Source organism: Dromaius novaehollandiae, chromosome 6, assembly GCF_036370855.1.
Source record: "Dromaius novaehollandiae isolate bDroNov1 chromosome 6, bDroNov1.hap1, whole genome shotgun sequence".
NCBI classification, from domain to species: Eukaryota; Metazoa; Chordata; class Aves; order Casuariiformes; family Dromaiidae; genus Dromaius; species Dromaius novaehollandiae.
In genome coordinates, this window is record NC_088103.1 from 24,684,749 (window position 1) to 24,704,490 (window position 19,742).

Genomic DNA, 19,742 nt, shown 5'->3' on the forward strand with positions numbered 1-19,742 from the left:
AAACTTAGAGCACTGCTTTTGTAAAGATCTAGGTTTATTTTACTTACTGCTATCACACGCACGTCAGCAGGCAGCGCCAAGGTGGAAGTGAGCCTCTGTATGTATTTGTTAGCCGTGTGTTCGACCGAGTCCATTGACAGTGCAGAGAGGAGCACGCTTGTAACGTCCATGGGAACATCCTGGGGCCAGAAACTGCGAGGTGCGGAGCAGGAGACTGGAAACACTGTTGTCCTTCCTCCGGTGCAGGAGAACTGCTCTGCTTTGGCTGGGCAGCACAGCAGTGAGGCTCTGCAGGGCCTGGATGGGGAGAGATCAGCGTTGCAGTCTAGTCACAGCCCAAGTTATTTTGCTGATACATAAACACTGGGGGCACTTGTTCACGGGTAGCACAAAGGCAATGCAAAATTCACATCATCTCTTAGTGCCCAGTTCCCAAGTGGCTACTGTCTTGAGCACAACCTCCAAGCAGATGGATAAAGCTGAGAGCAAACCTTTTTCAAATGAGCAACACATGGTCTCAAAGAACCACTGCACAGTAAAACAATACCTTTCCCCCCTGTAGTGACTGTCTGTTCCCGTGCTCCGAATAAAAGCATTTTAAGGTGATTTGTTGCTGCACTTGCACTTTCCTGACATAGCCAGACAGCAGGCTTGATCCTGCAGGCTTTCTTCAGGTGTTTCTTGATGACTGAGAAAGTAGCAGCAGGGACTTAAGCTGGGATCTACTAAAGACCAAAGGAAAAATGTTCTTTCACTTCAGCAGCTTGGTTGAGGTGCACATACCTCCCACTGTCCCACTGCTGATGTGGCTCTAAGTTCAGGTGTGCCATAACTGTTGCACATTGAGAAAGGCAGAAAAAATATATCCCCAAGTTGGTCACAAAGTGGTGAATCTCTGTAACCTGCACATATATGCCTTCGGGTATGAGCCAAACTCAGCCCCAATACAAATCGTCTTACCTTGTACTGAAGGCTGTGGGCTAAGTGAGTTGCAGCGGGACTCCACTGGTCCCAGCCACCTATACCAGCGAGGGATACTATATATGTTTGTAGGGGTGCTGTACCTGGTAACAGTTGGAGTCCTGTCTCCATATCAGATAGACACCCAGCCAGATGGTGTAAATGGTACTTTGCAGGATGGGCATTACAAGGTTGGCTTAACCCACCTGATCTGCTATATTACTCCTTTCACTCACCTCGGGCCTGGGAGGTGGGACGAGAAACAGGTTTTCATGAGGTTTCCCTTTGCTTCAACTTGTGATCAGGCAGAAGAGTCCTTCTGACAGAGCATCTTGCTGGGTGATTTCAGAAAAGAGCTGTGAGCAAAGAAGTTCTCGCTTGGTTCTGATTATAACCAAAGCCCTGCGCAAGAGGAAGCCTTGGTGGCTTTACTACAGTCCATGCCACTGTAAGGGGCAGGCTGGGCTCCAGCTGCCAATAAGGATTGCTCTGCTCTCACTCTGTGGTCTAAGCTTTACTATCATTGCAGGTGAACCAAGGGAACAGCAAAGCCCTGGGATCTGGCCTGGGATATCTGGAACACATTTGCCAACTGATTGAGAAGATTGGGCAGCTACAGGAGCACAACCTGCGGCTCCAAAAGCAAGTGTGCAGCTTGCAGAAAGAGCAGAAGATGAGCCACATAAAGGAGGTAAGCAGACACTATCGTATCTTTCATTAAATGATATATATACTCAAGGCCCAAGTGGAAAGGTCAGACTGTTTCAGGTAGGGAAGATGAGAATTTAATTGACCCCCTACCCACTTGGGCTGGGTGTTCTGGTTTTCAGGGAGTCCTCGTCCACCACAGCAGCCTCATCCTCCCTTAGGGTGGGCTTGGGTTTCTATTCTTATTCAGTTTTGTTTCCCAAATGTCCACATGCTTGCTTCTGCTGATTTGAAGAGATCTCTGGCCAGCTCGGAATCAGGAGCTCTGACCTGTCTGCAGTTGAAGATTTCCCCAACAACACATCTCCCTCCATCAATGTTATCAAAACAAAACATTTCCATGGACACCCCTCACAGCAGTTCTGTTTTGAATTGAAGTCCATTTTGAGGCAAGTTGAAAGCTCTTTCTTTTCCTTCTGGTTCCAAACCATCAAAATCCCAGAATTCCCACAAAAGAGACACAACAGGGAAGAGAAGCTGTGGTACAACTACCCAATTCTCATTTTCTCTTCCCCTTCCTGCCCTTCTCAAGTGAGCTGCCACATGAAGAATCTCCAAAATGAAACATCTCAGTGTTCCCATTTGTCTTTTTTATCAGCCAGTGCTAGCTGTGGAATTTGACTCAAATTTGCAATTCATTTCAGCTTCCTTTCAAACAGCATTTTTTAGCCCCTCCATGTTTTGCTCAGCTCTACCCAACCTCTGGTTCTCAGGTCTTTTTCTTTGCTACCACACCAGGTTTCCAGCTCTTTTCTTCCCCTCCCTTTCGCCTGTCTTTATTTATTTTATCACCCCCAAAGGAACAGAAGAGGTTTGTCACACTCAGCTGTTTCTTCTCAACCATGCTGTGGCGAGGCTTTTGTTTTCCCGACAGCGTCATCCCCCCCGCCCGGTGCTGCTCTCCCACCTGCTGGGACTGGATCTGCAGTAGGTGACTGACTCCTTCTCAGAGCCAAAGCCAAGTTGTGAGTCAGGTTGCAAAGCAGCGTAGCCCGTCATTTCCATGTGCCCATCTCTCACACTCAGAGGAATGCAGCCTCCTACACAGAGCCTGGGAATTGTTAACACATTTCCTGAAGCTCTACAACTGTGAGTCATTGCTCCAAGTAACTCTTCCAAGCTGCAATTTCAGGGTCAAATCCTCATGTGGTGTATGTGCCCTCTCCTCCCTGGCTCCCACTGAAATGAAAGGCACTATGCCTTCATTTAAATATTTGAAACTTTGATCTTTTTGGTATTTTTCAAGATATCTCAGGAGAGCCTTTTCAGCTGCGTGTCTCACACTGTTCAGTGGGGAATCCAACCCCCAGCTGTAACATTCAGCCCTCGGCACTTCCAATGTACTCTGCAAAACTGGCTGCTCTCTCTCAGGTATTGCTGTGGTGCCTGTGCCTCCTGGATCAGAGCAGCTTTCTGCCATTCTCCTCTTTGGTCTCACAGCCCCTCTGTATACAAGAGAAACACTACTCCCCCCGTTTGTCACGAGATATGGAGGGTACTGTCCACATGGCACCTTGGAAGGTGTCCTAAGGCTGCTTTCCAAACTGCATGCACTCTCCAAGCAGACCGTGAGCATGGAAAGATTTCCGTGTTTCCCCAGACACGGCTGGGGAACACATGACTCCCAGAGCTGGGAAGGCTTACTGTGGCATTAAGAGCTGGTTCTGAGTATCGCCAAACATGCGCCTATGGGGGTGGCAAATGGCCCGTGCTCTCAACATTGCTCGTCACAAGGAATGATAACATTTTTACAAGCACTCAGGTAATACAGGTTGCTGAAGTTGGTAGAGCTGTACTGATTGATTCCATACGGCCCACGCGGTTCACATCACAAGCAGCTGAACAGACACCATAACTCACAGGACTGGCCTTGTCCAAGCAGGATGACTGAAAACTTCGAACATTTGGGAAGCCTTCTTTTATCATAATTCTTCTAAGCAAGTCTTCCCCAGAGAAGTATTTAATCTTCGGCAAAATGCGGTGCCGTTGCAGAGCACAGTTTTTGCCAGAGGGTGCATGGATTCCCCCCACAGAAGTCAGGGACACCTCCTTGCCTGCACTGCCTTTGCTGTGAATCCAGTTGTCTTAATGACCTCTGTCCTTATGAAGAGACCTCCCAGACATAACCACAGTAGGTGCTGCTGGGTATAGTGTTGATCCTGGGGCACACAAGGGACATGGTTACTCCACATCTGCTGCCTTGCAAGGAAATCTTTAATGACCTGGGCCAAAAGTATCACCTGTAATCAGATTTTCAAAGCACCCCCCAAAGCTTTAGGTACTGCAAAGTGCCATATTTGTTATATTCAGGTGAGCTATTACATTGAAACTGTCAGTTGCCTGTGGGTCTCCAAAGTTGCTAAACTGGTGTTTGCCTGTCCTGGCTCCGACACCAGTGAAGAGTTTGATTCCCTTTCCACTTCTGCTGGATAAGCCTTCCTTGCTCCCTGCCTTCCTAAACTCTTGTGCAACATGGTTGTGCAAGGTAGAAAATCCCCCCCTCACATCATGCCAGTTACAGGAGAAATAAGCCATATTGTACTCAAACAAGGGGACTGTTCTTTAGTAAGCCCTAAAGAATGGAAAGATTTTACAAAATGTAAAATCTTCATTCAATTCCAAATGCCCTTACACTGATAGATGAAACATCTTTGTGTAAAGCCATTTAAAAGACACCAAAACATCACTGCTTTGACAAACGACTGAAGTACCACATACAGTGTATCTGTTTGATAACATGTAAGCAGACTATGGCATCCCATCAATAAAAATACAAGATACTATTGTCTGTGCATGTTCCTAAACAAATAATATTATCTTAAAATGTGAGTCACTCTTACAACGGTTCTGTTTATTTACACAAATGCCTCAGTTGAGCAGCTGTGTGTTTAGAAACTTGTATTCAACTCCTTCTGGGAAGCAAATCCAAAAGATGCTGAGTATCAGGCAATTTAATTTAAACACCTAGGAGTTTTTAGCATGTCACTGATGCATGGAACATTAGTTGCTGCTCTCTGTGCTTCAGCTTCCCAGCCTTCAGCAGAAACCACAAGCTCCAGAGCACCCAGTGCAGTCTCCACCCTTTAGGGACCAGCTGGCTAACAAACTCATTTGCTGAGGAAAGCCATTTTAGGGGTGCAGAACCCCAAATATATGAAATCATAACCCCCCAGAGGACTGTTATAACTTGACTATAAATGGTCAACATCAATGAACATCTTCCAGTTGAGATCGGCAGAGCTACTGCTATTTCTACTGGCTGAGGACTTCAATGTCCAAAGTTGGGCACTTACAAATAGACCCATCCCTGACTGAGAGGCACATCAGTGTCAGTGTTATAAAGACACCGCAGAATTCACCTCAAGCAGAAAAGGGCCCAAAGAATCACATACAGAAACTATAAAGCTAAGACAGGAATTCACTAAAACCCAGAAGCAGATGGGAAATAGAACAATTTGTGTTTGCAGCAGTGGATTTAGAAGCTGAGAAAAACCGGGGCGCTCTTGAATTTTTGGGGTTACTACAGAAATGCTGAAATTACTGCTTGGTTCAAACTACAGTGCTTGGATTTCTTTTATGGCATTCATTCATGTTTCGGTTGCCCCATTGGAAAGAAATGCCTCATTTGTCAGATTCAATTTGATTTGAAACTCTTCTGATGCCTGGGCCTGCTTGCACACAGAGATTTGCTTCTGGCTCGTTTCTGTTCGAAATGCATCGTTTGGAAACGGTAGCGCCAGATTCTCAGTTGCCCTCAAAAGTTGGATGCAATCATTGATTTTTCTGATATCAGCAGAGCTCCAGAGTGCCACAATTACAAGGATTGCTATATGATCAGCCAGAGAACTCGTAGAGGCTCAAGATGACATGGAACTCAGCTTTTTAAAATGTTTTCCTCTGCTGAATAGCTATTACATGAGTAAACAAGCAACTGCTTTACTACATTCCTGGTCTAGCTTTATAGCTTTAAGAAAACTCTTTTGCTGCTGAAAACTTGGCCTTTGATTCTTGCTTAAAAAAATGAAAATGAACCAATGGAAAATCTACATTACCACCTCCAGGCTGCTCAGCCACTTACAGAGTTAAATCATTTGTCTGGGTCCTGACAGGTCTTGGGATGAGGCTGGGCATCCCTGGGCTGGAATGCTTGCAATCTGTCTGCACTATCATACTGCCCAGTTACCTTGGGCTGTTGCAGCCTAACAGTCTGCATACTTTCTTCTTGTCTGGTGTAGGAGTACCTTCTGCAGCACTGCTCCTGTGGAGCTGCCAACATCTTCCTCAACTCGTACCAAGAGGTGAAGACATTTTTTGCTGGGAGAAGCAGACCTCACAGCCTCTTGGTTCAGACTGGAAACCCTTCAGATCTCTCCATCATCCCAGAAATAGGAGCGAACACTGAAAAGCTGAGCAGCTGCAGTGGTGAGTTTAAATACCTCCAGCCTGCTCTCATGCTTGTCACCAACTGGTGAAATAAGCTGACCAGCAACTTTCTTTTCCCTAGGAAAGACAGATGGAAACAAAGCAAGGTGTTAGCTTCCCAGCTAAGGTTTAATTCCACTAAAAGATGCATTTTAAAATGCTTTGGCTATACTAGGATTTTAGCACTTGCTTCTTCACACATGTGAAGCAGGCCTTTTTGCCCAGTGAAGTTGTGGCTACAGAGATTAAGACAAATGCATTATCAAACATGTCTGTCTGGTGGAAACTTGGCATGGCTGAACGAGTGCATTAGCACAGCCCTTCCACAGGGCTTTGAGATCCACCCCCCCAGTCAAGATATGATTTGATCTAAGATGGAAAGCCTTAAGCCTAATATTAGGCTCCTACTGTCTCAAGCAGGCAGAGAACACATTCCTGGAGGATGACTTATTCTATAGACCAAGTGGAAATAAGCCCCAGCTGCAAAGCTTGGATACAGAGACCAACTTTTCCAGAAGGCTGAGAAGGACTGGGCTCAGCCTACTGACAATAAAGCAGGCTGAAAAGTCTGGATCCAAACTTAGATGTGAACTAGACCACTGTTTTGAACCTTGGATCTGGGCCTACCTCTGATACCTGGTGAAACGCACAGCAGCATCACACCTCCTGGTAGGATTCAGTCAAGAGTGTAACAGCCTTTGGGATCTCTAGTGCAGAGGCTCAGAAATGCTCTTTCCTTTCCCTGCCACCTTTCCTGGCAATTTCAGAGCAGGCCTAGAAGAAAATCAAGACCATGAGGAAGGCATTAGAAAGTCTGCCCTACTCAGACACTTGCTTGGGCCATTTGTCCTCTTTGCAGCAAAGCAAGGTAGAACCAGAGTACAGCGTGGAGACACCCATCCTTAGGGTTTTCATCCCATCTGGACTCACAGCTTGCTGGTGGCACGGCCCAGAGGCCATCCTAGCAGGCCACTGCCGAAAAATGTGAGCAAGCCCTTGCATTTCATTGCAGGAAATGAGAGATACCCGGAATCAGGAAACAGCCAGCTGATGATAGGGCTCAGGAAGTCATCGAACAATAGGAGCAACAAGGAGAATGAGTTCAGAGAAGCCTGTGGTGTGGCTGAGGGACAAGCTTTTCCACCAAAGGACCCTGCAGTAAGAAAGGTGAGTGACAAGCTTGAAGCCAGACCCTGAGTGGGATCCGTGGAATAAGCAGGTAGAAGTTCTGCTCAGGCAAATACGGAGAGAGCAAAGCGGGGCTCCCAGAACAAACTGGCCCTGTCTGCTACTGAGCAGGGCAGGAGTAGCGAGGGCAGGGGTAGCCTGTGCCTCTCTGGCCACCCTTAAATGAAGATGATGGCTGTGTCTATATGACAAGGAAGGCACAGCCATAGCACATGCCTGGCACAGGGGAGAACAGCATTGCAGACAGCAGTATTGGCTTTATCCCTTGCTAACTCCAGATACTTGATGCATAAAGTATCTTCACTACTGCTGCTAGTGAGATTAAAGCAAGGATACGTTTATTAGCAGATGTGAACGTCTTAGTGGGTTGACCCTTAGCTGGGAATACTTGTTGCTAGACTGGCAGTGTGTCAGTGTAATTAACTTCAACCCCCAAAGCCTGTTTCAGAGAAACCCTATCACTGAAATCCAAGGAAGCTGGGGCGAATGCTTTTCCTCTCCCTCTCTTTCCCATTGTTTGTGGCTGCCTCAGCACTTTCAGGTTCCTGTGGGGATCAGAAGTGCTGAAATACCAGGGCAGAGGCTGTAATCGGAGTATTCCCAGCCTTACAGGAAAGAGGAAGGAGTAGGTCTCTCACGGGAAAGACCTTCTCATGAAATTTCCACCCCAAAGTTGCAAATGGGTAGCAAGCATTTGGATGAACTTCAGAGACCCAATCAAGGCTGAATCTTGAAAGGTGCTTAGTGCTCTGGCTTGCGTCCAGCAAAGTTTTTGAGTATGTGCATTATTTTAAGCACATGGGGAGCCCTGATGACTTCACAGGACTGCAGAATCAAGCTCCACACTCTTTAACCTAAATCCTAGTGCTCTCTTATTATACCACACCTTAGTACTGTTAGTCCTTCACTCTGTACTCTGAGCATGAAATATCCCATTTACTTTTACAACTGCAGGTACTGTATGGGAGTTCTGCCACACTAGTCCTTGGATTACTAAGTGTTATATATGTGAACTAGCAGTCTAAACACAAAATAACACTGGCATGTTATTTATCAGTTTATTTGTCTTTGTTTTTAGGGTCTGGACATCAGTAAGAACATCTCGGTATGTACTGCCTTTGATGAATGTATTTAATTTATATCTGCATTGTCATGGACCAAGCCCCTATAGTGCATTATACATGAATTAAAGAGGATCACTGACCCCCAAAGCTTACTGTCAAAGTAACAGCCCCACATATGTTCTTCTTATTATGCCTGACTGCATTTGGCCCCGTTGTTCTCCCATCCTCACTGCAGGCAGCAGCTCGCTGGCCTTCAGAAGCAAGCAGCCACTCAGGCTTTCCATGATATTAACAGTGCTTGCTTTCCTGGGGCAACCCCAGCCCAATGAAGGACTAACTTTGTTGGGACCTTCAAAACCTGTCTGCAGCATGCGTTATTCTTAGTAATAAACACAAAGGTTTGATATTGTCATGAGTAAACAGTCTCACTTAAGAGCAATTAACTCAATAACACTGAAACTAGTATTGCAGTTTTCAGCTGAGCCCATGACCTCATCTGAAGTTTTCAATTGAAAACTTAGTGGAGCCTAAAGAATTACCACAATACGTTCTCCGTGGGTTGGCGTGAAAGTTGCTGGGCAGCCGCCAGGTTCTGCTCCCAAGATGGCCACAATTCACAGAGCAGTCCCTTTGCTGCATGGCGCAGTGGGGAAGGCACCTCAGGAGATGCAGAACAATGCAGCAAATGTGACAAGGGTTCTGAGAACTTCACTAACACAGGCATCATTTCTGCCCATTAAGTTAGCCTTGGGAAATGTTCTTTTTATTCAGCCATTACTTTAGGAAATTTATAACGAGGCAAAAAAACTTTTTTTTTTTTTTTTTTTTTAAACATGGCCCCTTTGAACTCACCAAGATGAGATCTGTCCTGGAGGGAACATTAGAGAAGGTCTTATGGGACTTCCTGATCTCCTGAAAATCACTATTAGCATTTCAAATGTAAGCACCCAGTAGCTGTGGCTTACAGACATGGTGGGGAAACAAAGCCTTGATCTTTTTTACTTCAGGGTCTACAAAATGCTGCCACCTTGAAAAGGGCTCATATTAACACACTTAGGCCTGTCAGAAAGAAAAAGGGAGTTAAACTGCTTTTTTTGGGTTGTTTTTTTTGTAAATGGCCTCTTATGTGTATGTTAGTAGGTAGGAAACCAAATCATGCTCTTTTCTTTTCCTGTAATACAGTAAAACAATAAGGTAAAATGTGCCTTTAGGCAGCTACTCAGCACTCACCAGCAAAGTGCTTTCATTCTCTGAAACATTAACTCAGAAAGAACAGCAGGGTCCTGGACATAGAAACGTTACCGGGGCAAAATACAAGAGAGAAGGTGTTACCGATAGTCGATCCAGCCCACCTTACTGTGCACTAAAAACAAAGTCCTCCCCATCTGCCCCAAACAAAAAAACCTCAAAGCAACAGCTGGCATCGTGTGGACTGGGGACCTGCAGAAGAGTGGGGGCGTCACAGCCCTGTATTAGCTCTACCAGGAGTGAAGCCCTTGATAGGACAATATTTTGAGTGGAAAATGCCTGTCTTCCCATCCTCGAGTACCCAAAGTGTCATATACTGGCCAGGTGAGGTCTGCCAGTAACCAGCTTCTGGCCTTGCGAGTTGTGGTTTGGTTTTGCTCCCTAGGGTGAAAGCCATGCTTGGGGAAGAATGAGAGATCTTATGAGGAAGACACGGCTGAGAAACCAGAGCAAGCTGGGGCTGTCCTCTGCTGCTCTGAAGAGGTCCTGCCCACAACTGTACAGGTAAGGCAGAACTGTGGGAGGCTTTCACCTAGCACTGGGAGGAGGTGTTGAGAGATTTACCTGCGGTTGCTGCTGAGCCAGAAGACCCCTCCTTACTTCCCATTGCATACTGGTGGTCCTGGCCAGAACCTCCTTTTGCTTTCTTAGTGTCCAGGCACTTTAAGATCCCAACAGAATAATGTTACCTGCATGAGAAATAATGGAAAAACTAAGGTTCTTCCCTGCAAAGAAGGCACTCACACCCAATAGGGCCAAGGGAAGTTCACGACCACCCAGAGCCATTCTTTACCCTAACATTTTTTCTTTTCGGTCCCTCCTAAGCATTCCAATCAAGTTTAATGCTCTCCCCCATCCTCCTTCACGCCTTTCATCCAGGGGAATGGTAACCCATATTGCATCTGATGCATGAGAGGATGGGGCAGTCAGAATCGGCTGGAAGGTTTCCTCTCAGAGGAAGAGGAGACAAGGTTTGCTGAGCATGTGCTCTTGAGTGGGTCCTGCTTGTTGCTATGGATGAATGTTTGGGGAAAGCACTGGGTCTCACCTCTACTAGTAGGTCTATGCTGGTCCCTTGGATTAGTTTGTCTACCAGGCTAGTTCCAGCCTGGCCTATACCTGAGCTATCCTGTGCAGCACACATCTCTTCCCGAGGTGACGGCAGCACTTCCAGCTGCCCATTGCACAGGTATTCTCCACGTGCGTGCCAAGTGCTCACAGCTGGCCTGCTGAATTTGTGGTGGTTATGTATAAAACAAGGTAATAGGAAGAGCATAGGTATCTTACTCACTGGAGCAAGAGTATCACGTGGAGCTGGGTGCTTTCCTGTGTTTTTTCAGCTGTGATCTTAGTAATCTTGACTGGAATAGCTCAAATGTGCTTAAGCCCTCCGCAGCTTTTAGTGGGGTGATGGTTGGGAAACAGCAGTTGTTTAAGCAGCAGTTGTTTAAGCACTCAGGAATGTCTCATTGTTCCCCTTAGGTAGCCTGTACCTACATTACAAAATGCAAAAGGGAACTAGGAATCTTGTAGTTACAGCTGGAAAAACCTCTATAATTCATGGAGTGATTTTTCCAGCTGGGAAGAGCTTGGTTGGGGCCCAAACACACGTAACAGGCAAGCTTCCTCCCATTGTTTGGGAAACTGAAAGAAACACAAAGCAGAAAGAGATCAAACAGTCCCAGCTAAAATAGATGGTGAACGAGCTGGGGAAAAAATACAAACTCTTGTGAACCTCCCTGCTAAATCTGAATAGACCCAAGCATTATTTGGGCTTCAGAAAAGTCCTGTCTGTGTAACCTCCTGCTTGGTCTTTTCTCTGTAGCACTAAGGATACCGCCAGTGCACTCTGCATGAGAATTACAGGCTAGATCCTCATCTAGTTAAATCAGTGCAGCTCCACTGAAGGGCCAGCCCAATAGCTCCTAATAGAAATAGATTTGCTACGTTTGTGTGTGTATTGGACCCAGCTACAACTGTCATGGAAATGCTGGAGAAAAAGACCCCAGAGGGACAATTTCTGACCTGGCTGGAACTGGAGAGCATCTCACATGATGATTTTTCCAGACTGCTTTCTGTAGCTGCTAAAATGTCTTTCTCTTTTTCCACTAATGCTCTTCCTCCCACATATCTGCATACACCCCTTGCCCTTACCTATGCCCCATAGCTCCCTCCAGTCTTCCTTCTCCCACCTCCCCAGCCCTACCTCTATTCGCTCTCGCCCCCTTTACCCTACATCCCTAGGTAACATTACATTGACACGGGCTTTTCACTGGTGCCCAGCTTTGCTACTGCACAGCTACTACTATGGCACTTTGGGCACCTAACTGCCCTCAGGCTCCTTTGAAATAAGAAGTTAGGCCTTAGGGATCAGTGAAAGCCCTGCAAATGCTGCTGGACAGAAAGCCAGGCTCTCCCCACAGCAGTACCATGATGGTAAAACAAGAAACTCTTGCTTGGCTGCAGTTCTTGACATGAGGAAACATTAAAGCTCTCAGTGTTTAAAGCCACTGCCTTTGTTATAGTTTATGAAACATGTTTGCCCAGGCTGCTGGTCCCGTTCATACATGCAGCATACAGGATCGGCTGGCTTTTGCTTACCCAGGCTTCCTTGGGCTCTGAGACATCTCCCAAGGTCTTGAACTGGAACAGGCTGGAGCCTGTGGTCTTGTATTAACATATAGCTCTGAAGGAAGCACAGATTTCTTGCTTTTGACACCCAGTCCCACTTGAGTCATTCAGGCAATTTGTTTTTGTAACTAGGTCAAAGCAAATCCCCTTTCATGCTCCCACTCTGCATATGATGAATGATCTGCTCCAGGGTGGTTGTTTTGTTTTTCTTTTCTGACTTTTTTTTTTTTAAACATACACAAAAGAGTTCTGATAGTAGAGAGAACTTCATGCTTCCAGGAGGAGAAATGGGGGCCTGCCAAGGCAAACACACAGCACAAGACTCAGTGGTTTGTCATACATTGTTCGCAACAGGCTGAGTTTTTCATTTCATTTTCTTTTTCCTGGTAGTGCTTTTACTCCCACAAAGGAAAGTCCATTTTGTGCAAAGGGCCAGTACAGGCCAATGAATGAGTTGACTGCAGTGTTATGAACTTAAGCAGCACATGGACCTGGATCTGACCTATGACAAAAGTAGATTTCTTCCCCAAATCACTGGGGAATGATCCCTCTGGTCAGAGCAAGGAACCCTTCTAAGATGACCCACAAGACAAGACCTTTTTGCCATTCCACTTTGACTTGGTTTTAGTGACTGAAAATTGTTCTCAAATGATAGCTGAATGTCACAGTCAAATATTTGCCCTAGATAAACAAATGAACAGTCTGATGCTAGTTTGAATAGTACAGAGAGAATCTAGTCTAACCTGTGAAAACTGGGCAGCAAATTCTGCAGGAATTTGCCTTGATAATTTTATTGCCCATATATTGCCAGTCTATCTGACTTTATAAAATACATGGGAAGACATATCTGGCTAGATTGGTGTTGCTCCCCCCAAAGCTCCAGGGCCAGGTAGGAGTGCAGAGCACCTTTGTGTCGTTTTCCCTTACTCTTCTCCAGCTGCCTAGAGGACAAGCAGAACAGGTTCGGGGCGGCCGCCGCTTCCCGTGGCTGCTGTGGGGAAGCAGCCCTGCCCAGCGGTTGCGCTGGTGCTGGCAGAGACATGGAGGCAGCCGTACCTGTGAAAGCAGCTGTACGCAGGAGCTCTTCTGAAGCCATCCCCAACCCTTTCCTAGGGCAGGAGCTGAACTGGGAAGCTTTGGACGATCACAGCCTAGCATCCCTGCTCAGGCACAGCTACCTACACATCTTTGGGAGCTGCAGCTTTAATGTAGCAGTGTGTAACTTAAAGTTAGGGTATCTTGCATCGCTAGGATGTTAGCTTCAGTTTGAGTGCTGCACGAAAGCTGGCTGCTGTATGATGGCCATGTTCTGGTTAGGGTGAAGTAAGTTAGGCAGGACAGTGCAGTTCCAGCATGGCAAAAGCCACACTCAGAACAGTCTTGCGCAAAGGCTGAGAAGTGCCCCAGAAGCAGGGCCCAAGAGTTATGGACTGCCCAGAGCTCATGCAGCTCTGAACGCTGCACTTCCTTGGGAAGTTACTACCAAGGGACATCTCCACTTAGCAGAGCTGTGGGGTAGCCAAAGAATTGGAGAACAGAAGTCTAAGCAGAAGTTTGATTATTTCATTGCATAAGCTGATAAAACAAAAATCATGCAACATTGTAATTAAAAAAAAAAAAAAAGTAGTGGTTAGAAGAGGGAAAAAAAGTCTGCACCACATCAAACATGGCTTCGATTTGGAAATGTTATCAGTAGCTTTGAAATATTGCATTTTTGAGAAAAACAGCTTTTCTTTCTTAAACAGCAACTGTTTAAAAAGATGTTCCAAAAAATTCTTGTAATTAGTCTGGAGGCCTGACCTAACAAAGCCATTAAAACCACACAGGACACATTACACTTATTTCAAATGAATGTAATAAGTAGTGAACAAGAAAAATTAAGCTAGAGATACAGTCCAGAGCATCTAATTTAGTCTTGTTCTTCACAGTGTCTCATTTCCTACTTACTACTTCAGCCAGAATTTTAAACTTCCTCATGACATTTATCTACTAGCCTGTCCCGCACCCTCACTTCCAGCTAAGCAGAAAATACTGGTTGTTCTCAATGGATGAACGCAAATTTCATTTTCTTATGTTATGACTCCATTACAAGTGATGCATTTTATAGCTCCCTTTTTTGGATGCTGCCACAAATATTTGGACAGCATCTGTTTTGAAATTTCAGACAGGAGAGGAGGGAAATTATTACTCTAGGTGCAGCTTGGATGTTGGGTACATATGCACAGAATATTAATGCTAAAAACAGCCATATATTCTGACCACTGTCAACTTTAATAGTATTTTTCCATTTGTTAAGGCCAGATATTATGTCTTCGGAGCTGAGGAAAACTGAGAGGAACTCTATGATTGTTCTGGGGCAAAATACAAAGAATGAAAACATATGGCCTTTCTGATAACCCAAGTCAAATGGAACAAGGTAAAATAATTAGTAAAGAATCATGTTTTGCTTGTTTTTTTAGCCTGCTCCCAGAATAGAAGTGACACAGTCCTGTTCCTTCATCCAGACATGCTCCAATGTGCAAAGACAGGAATAGGTCAGATTTTTGATGTTCCAATTATATGGGCTTTTGCCAGTTGAAGATTGGCCCGCATGCTTTTATTCTATTAAATTATTAAAAATTAAATATTATTTTATTTTATTAAAATACACAGTTAATTTAAGGCCTCTAATCATTAAGGCTTCATCAGACAGGCCACTTGCATTGCACTCAAGTGCAGCAGCAAATTCAGTTATCTATGGTCTTAGTCAAAAGACTCCAAATAATAAGCCAACCCTATACCTTGGGAATGGACAGTTTGCCCATAATCAAAGCTAAGAGAAAAAACAGACTTAGGCTAATCTTCCGTCTTCTCTAAGGTAAAAAAGACTAATCTCACATTCACTGCGTGGTCTCGTTTCAGAAAGGAAAGCGCAGGAACACCAATGGACACAGAACTGAAAATGCCAGGTTTACTTTGTGCAACCTGCATCCTACATCTGTCAACAAGGCAACTGATTTGGTGTTGAAAGAGAAAGAGGGAGCAGGGAGGTTGAAAGAGGTTTGTGGAAAGATGTGCGCTCAGCTATGCATGGCTTCACTCCCAACTCTGAAGTATACTTACAAAACCAAACCACGTGAAAACTATAGTCAGTGTTTCAGCAACATAACCAATAGGGCCTTTTAAATAAGATTTGGTAAAACTTTCTCTGCTCTGGGTTTGGAACAGAACTACCTGAAGTACTAAAGCTTTTAAATTATCATTGCTTTCTGGGGATCTTCTCCAGCTGACTTACAGGAGAGAGCAGTACCTGGAGAAGTGACAGAGACCTTGTCTGGGGGCAGCAATAGTTGAGGGGGAGAACAGCTTCCTCCCTCTAAGGAGGTTTGAGTTGCAGTCTCTGCTCACACCTACAGCAGCTCCTGCCCTTAGAGCTGCACCCAGCCAATGGTGCAGGCTTGGTGGCATCCAACAGAAGAACAAGTCTATGAGGCAAAGATACCCTAAGAGGCCATTCCCAAATCCACCCTTCACTTCCAATTCTCTAAGGGTGCTTCTGCTGTGAAGGCCCCTTGACTTCAGTACTGCCCCATGCAAAAATTGTCTTCAGTGCAGGCTCATTGCAGCAAGCAGAACAAGGGACACCATGGGAATCATTGAGAGACCTGAGCGTGCATCGAAGACCGTACCCAGCTCTCTGGCAGGCTGCCCTGTTAATCTTTCAGGGGACCAAGTTTGAATTCCCAGTTAAGTTACAAGTTAAGGACCCCTGGAGGCTGCAGTGGCCATCTGATGGTGTGTGCTGGACCTGCGTTTCTTCTGCTGGGAAAGAGCACAGGGGAGAGCAAGGCTGAAAGGAGGAGTTATTCAGCCATATGCATGCTTTAAAGGCTGCTTCTCTTCCCTCTTAAGGGCTGATCTTTTGGGCCTTAGCTTCTTCATAACACTAGGGCCATGTTTGGTGACTGCCTTATTGCCCTGTGTAATTTCAGACTCAGGCTACAAGCAGCATATGCTTCTAGAGGTCCCATGGCTGCTTTGGTCTCTGCGCACCAGCTCTTATTGGTACTAGCATTCACACCCATGAGTAAGAATTTAGACAAACCATCTTTGCCTTTTGTTAGAAGACTATTCTGCCCACTAAACTATGATTTGTGTTTAAAAAAAAAAGTCAAGTAACCACAGTTCAACACCCCCGCTCCCCACCCCTTCTTACTCACTTGGGAATGGAGATTTGAGAAGCCAGCAGGAGCAGGCCAGCTTTAGCAGGCTCAGCTTTTGAGTGATAGATGCCTCCCCTATGCTCACCCAGATCAGCTGGAGCCCCTGAAGTCCACAAACCAGGAGAGCCGAATCTGAGATTCAGAATATCCCAGTGCAGGAAGGTTGGTTTGATCTCAGTCCCAGCAACAAGGAACAGCGTGAGGTGAAAGAGCTACTATTGATTGGAACAACAGGCCACACTACCAGCATGGCTGTAGTTTGTGGGGGTGATTGGAGGCAGCCCAGGCCTGTTTCTCCAACTGCTCAGAACACTTTCGGGGAAGTCCAGTATGGCTGTTAACATCTCAAGAAAAAAAGTTTGTGCTGACTCAGAGTTACACCTTGATGCAGGTGCTGTGTTCAGTATTTCAGCTGTCATTAGTTTTAGCCGCTGCAAGATTCAAATATTCACTGTATATCTTGCTAGCTTCATCAAAAGCTAGAGATTTATAACTTGATTATTCTGTGAATAGTCAGCATATCTCTATGAATACAGAGGGGCTAAAATCCTACATTATCTTACACCTTCCATTATCCCTCCAGCTTTACAGAGACTGTAAGGAATGTGAATCAGTGCAGAACTGGACTTAAAGTCTTGTAAGAGATATCATAAACTGGTATTTTTATAACTACATTCCTCTTGTATAGGTTTTTAAACTAGAATGAACTAGCATTTTTTTAATACAGCATTATATGAAATATATTCATGTATTTCCAGAAATGTATTTATAACATGTAACATACTGTATAGTTCTCCACTCCAGGATGCATTGTAATACAAGCATAAAATTTAATAAAAAGCATCACTATTATGAAATAAATTTGCTTTGGAGATTTATTAATAAACACCTATGCTGGAATGTAGTAAGTGCTACAGATCTGAAGGTTTCAGATGAGCACAGCTGGTCAAGAAGAAAATTGTTGTCTCCAAACTTTTAAAGTACTTCAGCTCTGCAAAGAGGCAACTTGTTCTTTTGAGACTGATGCTGTCCCCACAGAAACCCAGAGGAACAGGAGAGCCTTTGGGAAAGGTCACTGGTAACAATGGACAGTAGCTGTTTGTTTTGGACAGCTCTGTGGGAGCTGTTCCTGGGCTTTGCTGCAAAGCTGCACAGCAGGCAGACACTGAGGGGCAACAGACAACACTCAAGAAGGGTGAAGGCACCTGATGCACAGTATTAAGGGGCATTTCTGAAAGTCTGGATTTATTAGCAGTTCTGCACAACAGCCCTTTCTACAAGGGTCTAAGACAGGGACCCAACATTTGGGTGACTAATTTGGCAGACAGCTCACAGAACAGGGCACCTACTGCCATCACCTCACTCCTAGGCCCCCACCTCCCAAACCCAGCACCAGCCCCAGAGCCCACGAGCAGCCACAGCATGACCTGGGCACAGCTGCTGCATACATGCCCCTGCTCCTCATTCTCTCCTAGCTGTATTTAACATTCTCCTAAGAACTTCTGCAGCATTGTACAACCCCTTTAAAAACCTACTTCTCCCCAGGACTCCCAGAATGGCAAACAGGAGTTTGGCATCACTGCTGCCTAGATTATCAGGGGAATTTGGCACTGCTGAACCTACACTTCATACTGGCCCAGCTATACAGCCAAACTACAGGTGCTGTGGGGTGCTGTCAGCATTAGTTGAGACTCCTTCAGGTGGAGGAAAGCTGCATGGTTCAGAAGGGTGGCATGGGCTGTGAATGAGGGAGAGACTGAGGAAAAGCAGCCCTGACCTGCATGTCATCCCATTAACAGGAAGCTAAAGATACTGACACAGGAGGAAACACTCAAACTAGAAAAAGTAGAGGAAAAGGAGGTCAGTTAGACTCATCTAAGAAGAGGAAAGGCCTGGGAGGAAGGCCAGGAATTCGCCTGGGAACAGGGCAGGGGAAAACAGCATTTTGCAGGAGGGAGGACTGCAGTGCAGAGAGGCAGTGAGCAGCACTAGCACGCCCTGATGGAGAGGGAGGAGAACAGCCTGCGGGAAGAAGGGGAGGAGGTGGCAGAGGGGGAAGCCTTAGGGTTGCCAGCTTTTGCCCAAGGCAGTGCTGCACAGGGATAACTCTGCCCCAATGCTGTTCATGCACTTCCCCTCCTGCTAGGTGCCAAGCAGCTGTCCCTTAAATACAGAAGGCTTCCCAGAAAGGGGAAAAGGGAATTCAGTTTGATTCCTTGCTCCCCCACCTCCACTTATCTATCAATGTATGCACCTTATGTCCAGCAGCAGCCCATTAGCAAGATCCAGCTCAGCATAGGAAGTGATAGACCCTGCAGGGATCTAGTGGACCCCTGAGCTCCCCACTGCTTGGGGCTGTTGGGCAGCCTTATGAGCAGGGACTCCATCCTGACCACTTCATCATGCACACAAGCAACTAACCCTTGCAGGTAAATATGTCTGCTTTACAGAGGCATGGGAAGGCTTCAGCAGCCATTCCCAAAACTTGCTGAAATAAGAAATTAAGATGCAGTTTCTACCACCTGGAAACACCAGTCTCACACAGTATGGCAGAAGCCAATTAAACTAAAAAGTATCTGCTATAGCAAGCAAGGTAGTATTCACTTTTTTGCTTTTAAGAATATAGCCGCTGTTTTCCCTTTTAAAAGGGAGATAAGCAGTATATTTAAAGAGATTACCCAGCCTTTTTACAGGGGGAGTTTCTAATCAGGCCTGTGAAAACAGCAAGTATTTTTCCTCCCCTCAGAAGTCCTTGCTCAAGAATTGCTACATCAATTAAAAAAAAAAAAATCCTTAAGTGCAAGTGCAAGAACCACAGCTCCTCAAGCCTGGAAAGGAGGGGGAACAGTGGCACCTAGTTTCCCTTCCAGGAAGGAGGTCTGCCAGACAATTTTGCCCAGGACATGAGGAAGTTTGGAATAATCCAGACATGAAGTCACCATCCATCTGCTCAGCTACTGTAACTGAGCACTGGCAGGGGCAGGTCTGTCTGGTGTGCTCAAAGTGAGTTATTTCTCATCTCAAAAGCACCTCCATGAACTGTTATGTCAGTAGGGGTATCAAATAAGCTCCAATTTGAGAGCTTTGAGGACTTCTCCTGCCTGCTCAATAAACTCATGTTCTGCTGAGCATGAAGGTTCAGAGTCAGTTCTTAAACCCAGTTTGAGTCTATTTCTGAAGTTCAGATCACCTAAGACCTTTGATTCTTTGTCAGCTGGATTCATGTTTCCCTGTTCTCTGCCTCAAGAAGTTTTCATCTGCCCTGCATTCTTCAGGGCAGGGGCAGCAGGTTCACATACAACATCCCTAGGTAGACCCA

The 19,742-nt window shown here is 45.6% G+C and overlaps 1 protein-coding gene across 5 annotated transcripts in view; it reads left to right on the forward strand.

Annotated features, from left to right (window-relative positions):
* The window catches only part of LOC112980235 (uncharacterized), a 36,251-nt gene extending 18,967 nt beyond the window's left edge, over window positions 1-17,284 (forward strand). For 4 of the 5 annotated variants that reach the window (XM_064513883.1, XM_064513884.1, XM_026094936.2 and 1 more), the window contains exons 3-8: window positions 1,490-1,651; window positions 5,904-6,090; window positions 7,103-7,257; window positions 8,357-8,383; window positions 9,976-10,094; window positions 15,123-17,284. In XM_064513883.1, coding sequence (XP_064369953.1) covers window positions 1,490-1,651; window positions 5,904-6,090; window positions 7,103-7,257; window positions 8,357-8,383; window positions 9,976-10,094; window positions 15,123-15,228 — 756 coding nt within the window. In that variant the 3' untranslated portion in view covers window positions 15,229-17,284. Of the gene's footprint in view, window positions 1-1,489; window positions 1,652-5,903; window positions 6,091-7,102; window positions 7,258-8,356; window positions 8,384-9,975; window positions 10,095-14,517; window positions 14,638-15,122 lie in introns of all 5 variants that reach the window. The other variant, XM_064513885.1, reaches the window with a different exon arrangement.
* Window positions 17,285-19,742: the final 2,458 nt, after the last annotated feature.